This window comes from Elephantulus edwardii, unplaced genomic scaffold (assembly GCF_000299155.1).
Source record: "Elephantulus edwardii isolate Elephantulus edwardi_28Jun2011 unplaced genomic scaffold, EleEdw1.0 scaffold00065, whole genome shotgun sequence".
In the NCBI taxonomy this organism is placed as follows: domain Eukaryota; kingdom Metazoa; phylum Chordata; class Mammalia; order Macroscelidea; family Macroscelididae; genus Elephantulus; species Elephantulus edwardii.
The window spans coordinates 13,835,931-13,848,497 of NW_006399815.1; the positions used below are offsets into that span (position 1 = coordinate 13,835,931).

Sequence of the window (12,567 nt, forward strand, 5' to 3'; positions counted from 1 at the left end):
CCAGTTCTTTCAGAGCAGCTGGAACTTCTTTTGAACTTTTTTAACAGGATAGCAAGTAATAAATATTAGAGAGGATGTGGCAAGATAGGGATTGTTAAACATTGTTGGTGGGATTGTAAAATCGTACAGCCACTCTGGAAGACAGTTTGGCATATCTTCAGAAAGCTAAACATAGAAATTCCACATGGCCCACCTATTCCACTGCTTGGAATATACCCCAAGAAAATTAGAACTGAGGCACAAATGGAGACTTATACACTAGTGTTCAAAGCAGCATTATTCACCATCATGAGCACATGGAAACAGCCCAAATATCCAACCACAATGGAATACTATGCAGCACATAGAAGCTATGATTTTGTAAATTATTACCTAACTTGGAAGGGAATGGAGAGCTTTATGCTGAGTGAACTAATTCAGTCCTACAATGACAAATATTGTGTAAAACAATTATTGTAGAATGAGTATAAGCATATTGGGGAGTGGGGGACAGAAGGGTGAGGATATGTGGGGGCAGGGGATTAATCCTGGGGTTGTGTAATTTAATGGGTCGGGGAGTGAGGGAAATGGGAAGGATCTGGTGTAAAAAACAGTGACAATGTATTTGAATTTTATAAATAAATTAGTATTAAAAATAAAGAGTGCTATGTGAGGGCGATACACATGAGCTGATAGAATGGGACGGTAGATTAGTTCAGACAGTTATATTGGGTAGTATCTGTGCTGGCCTTGAGGGTCAAGATAGATTTTGATAGTGGAGATCAGAAATGAGATATAGATAATCACATGAGTATATAATGGGTCTAGAAGTATGTTCACAAAATGGCAAATAATGAACAAGAATGAAATATCATATCACTCCTGCTAAAATCACTGATAAAAAAAAAACAAAACAAAGAACGCCGACAAGGATAAAGGAATATTGGAACATTGCTGGTGGAATAAAAAAAATATAGAACCACTAAGGGAAACGCACGTCATGAGGGCTGGTTTCTTGTGTTGTATTTTTTTTTTTTTCAGTCACTTGTTAGGCATCTGAGAAGTAGACACAAGAGAAGAATTGATGCCTTTGAGCAGCAGTGCTGGAGAAGAGTACTGGATATCCCATGGACTGCCAAAAGAACAACAGATATCTTGGAGAGAGTCCAGTCAGAGTGTCCTTTGTAGGCATGGATGACAAACCTTCATCTCCTATACTTTGGGAATGTTGCTAGGAAAGGCTATTCTTTGGAGAGGAACATCATGCTTAAAAGGTGGAGAGTGACAGAGAGGAAGACCCTTGATGAGGTGAATTGACACAGTGACTGCAGCAAAGGCTCATGTGCAACAGTGATGATGAGGATGACAGAGAATAGGAAACGGTTCCAATCTATTGTTCAAGGGACACTGTGTGTCATACTCCACAGGCATCTAATAACAAAGAAAATAATATGGAATGTGGCCCTGCCTACCCAAAAGGTGAGCCTCCCTGGAGGCTCCAGCCCACCAACAGCTATGAAGGAGAAAGATGAGCAGTCTCCTCCCGTTCAATTTACAGCCCTGGAAACCCCTGAAGGGTCAACTACAAGTTGGTTCGAACTCACCAGCAATGAGCTGAGTTTTTTCATTTATAATCTAGCTTCCCGTGCTAAGTATATATGTCTTCTGGAGATATAACAGAACAGACATACACAAACCTGTGTTTTCTTGTAGGACTGCTCATTACAAAAATGTGGAAATAAGTTCCCATCAACAGATTGATAAGCAGACTGCTCTATATGTGTATGGAATACTGTACAAACAGAAATAAAAATGAGTCCTTGAAATATAATTTGGATAAATTTGTAGGACAATATGCCGAATGAAGTTAATCACAAAATTACAAATATTGTATGATCCCACTTTTATACAAATGCATAGACATAGCTTTATCTGGTGATTATCAGGGATGAGTGGGAGAGAGAGGAAAAATCACTTTTTAGCTAGAACCACCAGGACGTTCTTTAGAAGCAAGAAGAGTGAAACTGTCTCTACTTGGGCATGATTTCAGAAGGAATCAGTCCTTGGAGTGAGACATCATGCTAGGAAAGGTCAGTGAAAGGAAGACTCTCAAAAGCACAGAATGGTACAGCAGCTTCAGCAATGCACTCAAGTATGTTGGAGAGAATGAAGTTGGCACAGCATAGTACAGGGTTCAGCTCTGTTGTTCATAGGGCTGTTATGAGTCATACTCAACTCAATGGCACCTAATAGTAACAACTGCATATCCATGGAGCTATATGTGTGTATGTGCCTACATACACAAGTGGGTGCATGCATGTGCTGGTGGTGGTGCAAGTTGAGTATGACTCTAACAACCCTGTGAGCAACACTCCTGAACTCTGTACAATCCTGTGCCATCTTCAGCATCTCTGACATACTTGAGCACACTGCTACAGCTGCTGGGTCATTCCATATTTTTGAGGCTCTTCTTCTCTTTCACTGACCCTCCTCCTTTCCAAGCATGGTGTTTCTTTCAAAGGAATAGCCTGTCCCAGCAACATGTCCAAAGTATGTGAGATGAAGCTTTACAATCCTTTCCTCCAAAGAGTACTATGGCTGCACCTTTTCCAAGACATATCTGTTCTTTTGGAAGTCCATGGGATATTCAGTACTCTTCTCCAGTACTATAACTCAAAGGCATTCATTCTTTTTTCATCCTTATCCATTGTCCATCTCTCAGATGCATTGCAAATGATTGAAAAGACCATGGCTTAAATCAGACGTACACTAGTCTTCAAACTGACATCATTGCTGCTCAGGAATTTGGAGAGGTCCCTGACAGTGGATTTGCCCAATGAAATAAGTCTTGGGACCTCCTTGACTGCTGCTATCAATGGTGTTGATTATGGATTCAAGATAAGTGGAAATTATTGAGAATTTAAATCTTTTCTCCATCTACCGTGATGGTACATATTTTCCCATTTGTGAGGATTTTTGTTTTCTTGATGTTGAGATGTAATCCATATTGGAGGCTCTCACCCTTGACCTTCTGCATCAAACACCTCGAGTCCTCCTCACTTTCATCAAGTAAGGTTGTGTCACCTGTGTTGTTATTAGATGCTATTCAGTAATTTCTGACCCATAGTGACCCAAATCCAGCAGAATGAAATACTGCTCAGTCCTGCTTCATCTCTGTGTTTGAATGGTTGCTTTTATGGCAGCCATCGTGTCAGTCAGTTTTGTTCAGTGTTTTTCTTTTTTACCCTACCAAACATGATGTCCTCCAGGGACTGACTCCTGCACCCCATGATGATATGTCTAAAGTATATGTATGAGACAAAGTTTTACCATACTCACCTCCAAAGAACATCCTGACTTTACCTTCTTTCAAGATATATTTGGGTTTTTTTTTGTGGCACTCAATGATATATTCAGTATTCTCCAGCAATTTCATAATTCAAAAATATCAGTTGTTCTTCAGTCCTTTTTCATTGCCAACTCTCACATGCATATGTTGTTGTTTGTTGTTTATTGCCATTGAGTTGAGCACAAGTCATAGGGACCCTATTAACAAAAGGCCTGAAGCCTTTCTATAACTATTGTCATTCATTAAAGTTCATAGAGTTTCCAGAGGCACATTGTTTAGGAAATGGATGCCATTACTGCATAAGGCAGTGGAAATACTGTGATGTGAGTTAGATGCTCCTTAATCCCCAAGGTCACATCCATGTTTGTAATATTTTAAAGGGGTCTTTTGCACATATTTGTCCAAAGCAGTGTATTACTTGATTTCTTCACTAATGCTTCCATGGGCATTGATGGTGGATCCAAGTAAAAAGAGTTCCTTGACAACTTCAGTCTTTCTATGTTTACCATTATGTTATTTATGAGTCCAGTTTTAAGGATTTTCTTTACTTTGTGTTGAGATGTAATACATACTAAAAGCTGTCAGTTTTTTATGTTCACCAGTAAATGTTTCCAGTCCCCTTTGCTTACCATAAGCAAAGTTGTGTCTTCTACTTATTGTTAAATGATTCTTCCACCAACCCAGATGTATATTCTTCTTCATATAGTCTACTTGCTTTAACTATATACCCAGCTTTCAGATAGAATTGTTGTTATTGACTGCCTTCTAGTTGAGCACGACTCATAGCAACCCCATGAACAAAAGGCCTGAAGCCCCTCTACAACCATCGACATTTATCAAAGTTCATAGAGTTTCCGGAGGCATGCTGTTTAGGAAGTGGAGTAATACAATCCCAACTCACCTCTCCCCTGATTTCAAACTATATAGTATATCCAAATGGCTGTGTTTTCAAGTACAGGTCCCAAATGAACACAATTAAGTGTTACTGAATCTTCATTCTTCACAACGTTAATTTGTAATTTTTTTATGATATCCATGGTTAAATCTTTTTGCATAGTCATTCAGTAAAACAAAGGTAAGAATCTTTCTGGTATTCTCTGAGAAAACCAAGCTCAATCTGACATCAGCAATGGTATCTGTAATGCCACATCCTTTTCTGAATCCTGCTTAAATTCTGACAGTTCCTTGCTAATATATTGAGCCAATCAGTTTTTAATTATCAGCAAGATTTTACTTAAATGTGTTACTAAGGATATAGTTTAATAATTTCTGCATTTTGTTGATCTTCCTTTCAAATGGACATATATATGGTTGTCTTCCCCCAAGTTGGCCATATACCTGTTTTCCAAAATTTTTTAAATAAATAAATGAATACTGTCAATCCTGCATCTATTTGTTGAAACATTTAAGTTGTTTCAACAATTAATTATAATTAATTACTGACAATAGGTGGCAATTACTAGGGTCTTCAGTGCTCTTTGGATTTCACACCATTAATACTATCAATTGATCATAATATGCTTCTTTCTGAGGTGGATGAAATCTTTTAGGTACAGTAACTGTATTTTCCCCACCTCCTTTTGATGCATCCTGTGTCATTCATTATTTTACTAATAGAATACTTAATAATTACAACAAAAGAATTAAATATTTTTCTTCAGTTATTTGAGCTTGAGAAGTGTTACACATGTTCTTCCATTCTGTTATCTCTTGGCATAGTTCATTACACACACACATATATTTATTTTTCTTCTTGAGCTAGCCCTTGAAATCACCTCTTAAGCTATCTTATGCCACCATTTCTTCCCTTCACATTGGGTTCGCTGTGTTTTAGAGCAAGTTTTGGGGCTTTTTCTGAAATCCATTTTGGTCTTTAATTTTTATCTTTTGAATGACTTTTGCCTTCTTCCGATATAATGTACTTTATATCATCCCATAACTTACCTTATTCAAAATGGCAAATACCACTCCATTTCAGTTTACTGATACCTGGATTTCAGTCTTTTTATGTTCCTTTTTATTTTTACAACCTTTGGTTTTTCTAGATTCATACTTTTTATGTTCCCTAGTCAGATTATTAATGAATGTTTGCACTTGTTTCTCCTAATTTTGCTTGATGCCATATCAACAAATAATTGGCCAAATTCTTTACTCCCTCCACATCATTAAGGTAGACTCTACTTTTTTTTCTTTATACATTTTTTATTAATTTTAATGAACATTTAGAGAGATTTTGGATTTCCACTCATTTATTGTTGCATTTTTCTCCCTGACCCACCCCTCCCCACCCCAATTTGCTCTTCTCTTTGAAAACTAAAAGAAAAATTCCTTCACTGATACAGAATGCCACCCCCCCACCCCCGCCCCGAGTACACTCCACTATGCAATCTTCATTCTGGACTCTTGTCATAACCATAATACCCAATCATATATCGCTATTAAATTGTTCTTTCCCTCATCTGTTTCAATGCCTTATACATAATTTATCCAATTTTTCTCAGTCTCACCCCAACACTGATGTCAGTCCCATTCTACAACAGTGGTACTATGAAATATTTGTCCTTTTGTGACTGAGATATTTCACTCAGCATAATGTCCTCCAGGGTCACCCATTTTGAATAATATTGCATGAGTTCCTTGTTTTTCAATGCTGCATAGTATTCCATTATGTGAATATACCAGACCTTCTCTATCCATTCGTTTGTTGATGGGCACCTGGGTTGTTTCCAACTCCTTGCTAATGTGAACAAAGCCATGATAAACATGGGTGTGCATATATCTGCTTGGGTGGCAGTTATGGTTTCTTTAGGATATATTCCCAGTAGAGGAATTGCTAGGTCAGATGGTAACTCTATATGCTACTTTTTGAGAACATGCCATACAGCCTTCCACAGTGGTTGCACTATTTTACACTGCCACCAGCAGTGAATAAGGGTTCCAGTTTCTCCACAACCTCACCAGAATTTGTTGTTTACTGCTCCATTAAATTTTGCTGTTCTTACTGGGGTAAGATGATATTTTATAGTTGTTTTAATTTGCATCTCTCTAAGAGCTAAGGATTTTGAGCATTTCTTCATATATTTGTTGGCCATCTGAATGTCTTCTTTGGTGAAGTGTCTGTTAATATCCTGTGCCCATTTTTCAATTGGGTTATAGACTCTAATTTGAAGAAGCAATTCCTCCTTCATGGTACTCTGCCTTTCAACCTGAAAGCCTCATTGGTAGTATATCAGACAGAGTCTCACTACTTCATAATGTTTTCATTGGCCTTTATGGCCTCAGAGGTAGGTTTCCAGTCTTAATCTGGAAGCTTAAGTGGAACCTGTCAAACACAACTGACCCTGCTAATATCTATATGCTAGTGGCTCAGCTTCTAGCATCACAGCAATGTGTAAGCCACCACAGTACAACAAACTGACAGATGAGTCTTTTGTTGTATGCTTGTTTACTCATATATAAAATATTCTTAGGTATAGGAGGCAAGGTTACAGATATTTCTTAGACCAGGTACTATATTCCATAGAGAGCTGTGCTGCTAAACCAAACCTGGTGCCACTGGTGGTGCAAGTCCAGTGGCTCTGCAGGGAAATCTCCTCTCAAGCTGTTTACAGCCTTTTGAAAACCTGCCAAAGGTCAACTATGAGTTTTCCAACTCAGTAGCAATGAGTTTGAAGTTTTAGGTTTTGAATGAAACACCTTGCACAATGGCTTTTCTTCTTTTGAAGCCATGGGACCTTGTGGGACAACTCAGTCATTTAGCATAATACAGATCACAAAAGTTATACTCTACATCCTAGTTATGTGTAGCATCCGGGGCAGTAGAACTTACAAGTAACTACCTAAATACAACTATCAGTCATTTATTGTCCAGTTCAAAAGAACATTAGAAGCACAGAGAAGCTATTCTACAAAACTAACTGTCTACAATGAACCATGGCCCCATCTGAACCAAAATGAACTCATGCTCAGCCAACACAGCCATTCTGTTCAGAGCCATGATGAATTCTAATAGAAAGAGAGGAAAATATGTAACAGAACTTAAATTCTTAAAAAGCCCAGACTTCCAAGACCAGTAGATACTAAAGTATTCCTGAGACTATCACCTTAAAAGGGAGCTCTGGTGGCCTAGTGGTGAGAAACCGTGCTGCAGTCCCAAAGGTGCGTGATTCAGATCCACCAGCAGCTCTGTGGAAGAAGGACGGGCACTCTCTTCCCCTGTGATTAAACTGCCTCTGAAAATCTGCTAGAGGGCTAGTTATAGGTTGGTTCCAACTCAATGGTACACAGTAACAACATCACTTTAAAAGATTCCATAAACCTTGAGTGAAACTACGCAAAGGATACCTTTCAACATCATAGCAACACACAAACTTCCACTGTGAGATAGGTGATGGTTTCGTATTGGCCAGGAATTGAACTTAGGTCTTCTGCATGGAAAACAAGAGTTCTATCTTTGCACCATTACTGTTCCCAGAATAAGATCTAATCAGAGTCTCTCTGATCAAAGATGAGGATGGTACAGGATCGGGCACAGTTCAGCTCTATTGTTAATAAATGAGTGATTATGAGTCACTGTCCACTTAGCTGTACCTCACTACAACATTCTATCCTCACACGTGTCCTGTCTGCTTCCCTCTTTTACCCTGTCTTCCTTTTACAAATGATTCTTCTAATCATTGAGCTATCTTGTAAAGTGTTAAATACATTATACACATAAAAAAAGGCTAGCCTAGAATTTTAATCTTCCCTTGGACCACAACAAACTATGTCTGACTCTGAGAAGAATGGGAATCCCAGAACACTTGATCATGCTTTTGAAAAACCTATACTTGGACCAGGAGGCAGTCATTAGAACAGATCAAGGAAACAGTGAATGGTTCAAAATTGGGAAGGGTATAAGCCAGGACTGTATCCTGTCTCCATACCTTTTCAATCTGTATGTGGAATAGATTATCCAGGAGGTTGGGCTCTCTGAGGAGAAATGGGGCATCAGGCTTGGAGGTAGACTCATCAGCCAGCAATCTGCATTATGCAGATGATGCAACACCGCTTGCTGAAACTGAGGAGGACCTGAAGCACTTGCTGCAGAAGGTCAAGGACTGCAGCCTTAAATAAATATGGACTGAAGTTCAGTATAAAGAAACCAAAGATTCTCACCACTGGGCTGGTTAGCAGCATCATGATAAATGGTGAAGAGGTTGAGATTTTTAACAGCTTTAGTTTGGTTGGGCCCACAATCAACACTCTTGGCACCAGTAGCCAGGAACTCAAAAGATTAAATACATTGGGGGAAATTAGCAGTCAGGGACCTCTCCAAAGTACTGAAGAGCAACAGTGTCAGTCTGGAGACTAAGGTGCACTTGATACAGGCCATGTTCTTGTAAGCATACACTTACTATGTATCAGAGAGCTGGACAATGACTAGGGATGATAGAAGGAGAATTGATGCCTTTGAGCTGTGTTGCTGGAGAAGAGTTGAATATGCCCTGGACTTCTTAGGAAAACAAACAAGTTCATCCTGGAGAGGGTGAAACCAGAATGCTCTTTGGAAGCAAGGATTCGGAAGCTTTGTCTGACATACTTTGAATGTACTGCAAAGAGGGACCATCCTTGGAGAGGGACGTCATGCTTGGGAGGGTGGAGAGACAGTACAGAAGAGGAAGACCCTTAATGAGATAGATTAAGTAATTAGTGACTAGGGTAACGGGAGTCATTGTGTCAGAGACAGTGAAATCAGGGTCTAGGGCTTTTGTATGTAGGGTCATGATAAGGAACAGGTAACTTGACAGTACATAACAACAACAACAGCAACTGACTGCAAAATCTTAAGTTCCATTTACTCCAACATACTAACTCCTGAGTGATTTTAAATTGTTATTGGAGCTTCAGATGAGTAACTAGAAATCATGTTTCATATCCTATGTAATGGATATGATGCATATTTATTTATGTGTTACATTTGCATTATATTTAGCTCTGAGAAGTTCTATATGAGCTTTCATACCTAATATTCCTCTGTATGCTACCTAAATTTATATTTAGTATGGTCCATAAGATTGGAACCAACTCGAAGCTTACCCTCCAGCAGATTTTCCGAGACTGTAAATTGCTCAGGGAGATTTCCTATTTTTCTTCTGTGGAGGAGCTGATGGATTTGAACTACATGCCTTTGAGTTAGCAGTGAAACTCATTACTAGGCCACCACAGTTCCCTATTTTTTTTTACAAATGCACACAGAAGTGGACACACACATATGTATGTATGTATGTATGTATCTTTTTTCACTCATAGACTTCTTTCTTAAAAAGGTTCCAAATATCAGCTGTGACCACACTGAATTTCTTCAACTATATCAGAATTAATGCTTGTATTGCATCGTTTTTCAGGTGTGGAAATGAAACCAAATTCAAAACGGAAGAAGTCTTTTGGGCTTACAATTTCTGCCCTACTCCATACTCGTGGACTGCACTTCTAGGCCTTATCTTGTATCTTGTTTTCTTTGCACCTGGTAAGCAAATGTTCTGTTGTTACTGTTACATGAATTAAATTGCCTCTTTTTTTTTAGAAGATCCAAGTGATGCTTTTTCAAGTCTTGTATATGCTGTTTTACTGAACTTTGTAAGTTTTTATTTTTCAGGAATGGGGCCAATGCCTTGGACTGTGAATTCTGAAATATATCCTCTGTGGGCGAGAAGTACAGGAAATGCATGCTCATCTGGGATAAACTGGATTTTCAATGTTCTGGTTTCCCTGACATTTTTACACACAGCTGAGTATCTTACATACTATGGTAAGAATATATATAAATATATATTTATTTCCAGCAATGGCTTCACTTTTTCTTTTCCTGCTCTATTTTTAGATAAGTAATCATTTGTGATTGACAGATGAGGTGGTTATTTTTTTGCTGTTGTAAATATCTCCATGTGAATGTTTTATTCAGCAAAAACCTTAGATATGGATCTTGGGAAAGATAAGCGAAGTCTCCTTTCCTGAGCCACATTGCTTCATGCCCTTCAGCACTTACGGCAGTCGCCCATCCACTCCCAGCCCAAATATCTCCCACATACCATCCAAGTTGTAAATCTTCACTGTGTAGTTTTCAGTTTAGAAAAGAAACATAAAACACAGCGAATAGCAGGAAGATGTAGCTAGGGACTGCAGGAATAAAGCTTAGAGATTTATTGTGATAGAGAAAGTCATGTCGGAGACAAAGGTGAGATCAGGATAAGGCTCAGAACAGCTCACAGAAATACCTTGCTGTATGGTGAGTTATCTGCTGTCCACTACACTTTAGCTTATATGCTGTTCAAACCAGTACATACGTATTTCAGTGTCCTATGTAACCAATACTTTCAAGCCCAAACCATACCCACTGCCATTTGGTCAATTTCTAGAGATCTAAATCTTTATAGGAGGATACTGCTCATCTTTCTCCTGAGGACCAAATCATGAGTTAAAATTACTACTAGCTTTTTCAGCTAAGATACCACCAGGTCTCATTAACCAACACTTGTACATCCAGAAACTTAAAGTGTTTACGTGACAAATGTGTGGAGGACCTAACTTAACCGAACACACTATTTGGAAGTGGCTGAGTAAGAAAATACTTTGGAAGGCTATTTAAAATCCATTTTTACCAAAGTGAAAAACTTACCTTTTTTTTTTCTAAAGAAAACACCTGCATTTTCATGTGAGTGTATAGACCATCATCTGATTCTATATTATACAGTGTGAGATTTTCATTTCATCTCTTTTTAACACCTCTGAGGTGGTTATCTCTTACACCATTCTTCTTCCAGAACTTCCCTGACTCTCCTCACTTTTCCTCCTCCCATACTTTGGGCACCTAGAAGCAGGTGACAAGAACATTCCCTTCCTCTGTCTCCCATCCCTACCCTCCTAACCAGCTGTTAGTTGCTCATAGTGACCCCATGAATGTCAGAGTAGAACTGTCTTTGCTCTATCGGGTTTTCAGTGGCTGCTGATTTGGATGGAGATCATCAGGCCTTACCTCTGAGGTCCCTCTTTGACAGTTACCAGGCAAGCTCATTAACCCTTACACTTCACTCCAGGGACATACATCACTTGAGGGACAGGAGTTTATCTTCCTAGTGCCTTCCTCCCTTCAATTCATACGATGAGCATTCATAAGTCTTTCATATGAATAAGTGGATGGATTTTTTTTGGTAGGACAATGTTAACTATTTGAAAACATGATACAAATCTATTTTCCCTCTCTTTTGAACATGCTGAATTGGTATATACCTTTGATTATGCTGAATTGGTATATTTCTCTAATGTTTTTATTATCTTTAAAAACTTTTCTCTTTTCAAATCCTATTTAGGGAGTTATGGTTGCCTAGTGGGTAAGGAGTTGTGATGCCTACCTAAAGGCAGTAGATTCAAATTCACCAGCTGCTCTGAGGAAGGAATATGGACAGTCTTCTGCTGGGCAAGTTATTGTCTATTAAGAAGGATCAGCAATGAGTCCGTTCCAACTCAGTGGCAGAAAGTTGATTTGAATAATCACTTAAAAACATTTAGAAGTGTTAATTTCATTGGAAAGAAAACGTATCAACATTTCAAACTGAAGATATGTGTATATATAGATATTTATTTCTCATTACTGTCAAGTTGGAACCAACTCATAGATGACCCTCCAGTGGATGTCAGAGGCTGTAAATCACACAGGAGGAGAATGCTTATCTTTCTCCTGTGCAACAGCGGATGGATTCAGTCTTCTCTCCTTTGGGCTGGCATTGCTATTCCTACCCACTAGGCCAACTGCTCTGTAAGTTGTTGTTGTTGTTATCTGCCATCGAGTTGCTTGCGACTCATAGCGACCCTATGTACAACAGCCCTAAACTCTGCTCTGTCCTGTGCTAATCGCACCATCTCTGATACACGCATCACAATTACCCCAGTCACTGAATCAATTCAACTCATAGAGGGCCCTAGCCTCTTGTGCTGTTCCTCCACGCTGCCAAACATGATGTCCCTCCTTGCAACATGTCCAAAGTATGTTAGATGAAGCCTTAGAATACTTGCCTCCGAGGAGCAGCCAGGTTTGATTTTCCTAGCAGTCCATGGTACCCTCAATACTCTTCTCCAGCACCACAGTTCAAAGGCATCAATTCTCTTTCTATCCTCCCTAGTCATTGTCCAACTCTCTGAAGCATAACAAGTGATAGCAAAGACCTTGGTCTGTATCAGACACACCTTAGTCTCCAAAGAGA

At 39.0% G+C, this 12,567-nt stretch overlaps 1 protein-coding gene across 1 annotated transcript in view; it reads left to right on the forward strand.

Annotated features, from left to right (window-relative positions):
• Positions 1–12,567, forward strand: part of SLC2A13 (solute carrier family 2 (facilitated glucose transporter), member 13) — a 582,019-nt gene that overhangs the window by 555,302 nt on the left and 14,150 nt on the right. The window contains exons 8-9 of the mRNA XM_006888200.1: positions 9,715–9,836; positions 9,966–10,118. Coding sequence (XP_006888262.1) covers positions 9,715–9,836; positions 9,966–10,118 — 275 coding nt within the window. The remainder of the gene's footprint in view (positions 1–9,714; positions 9,837–9,965; positions 10,119–12,567) is intronic.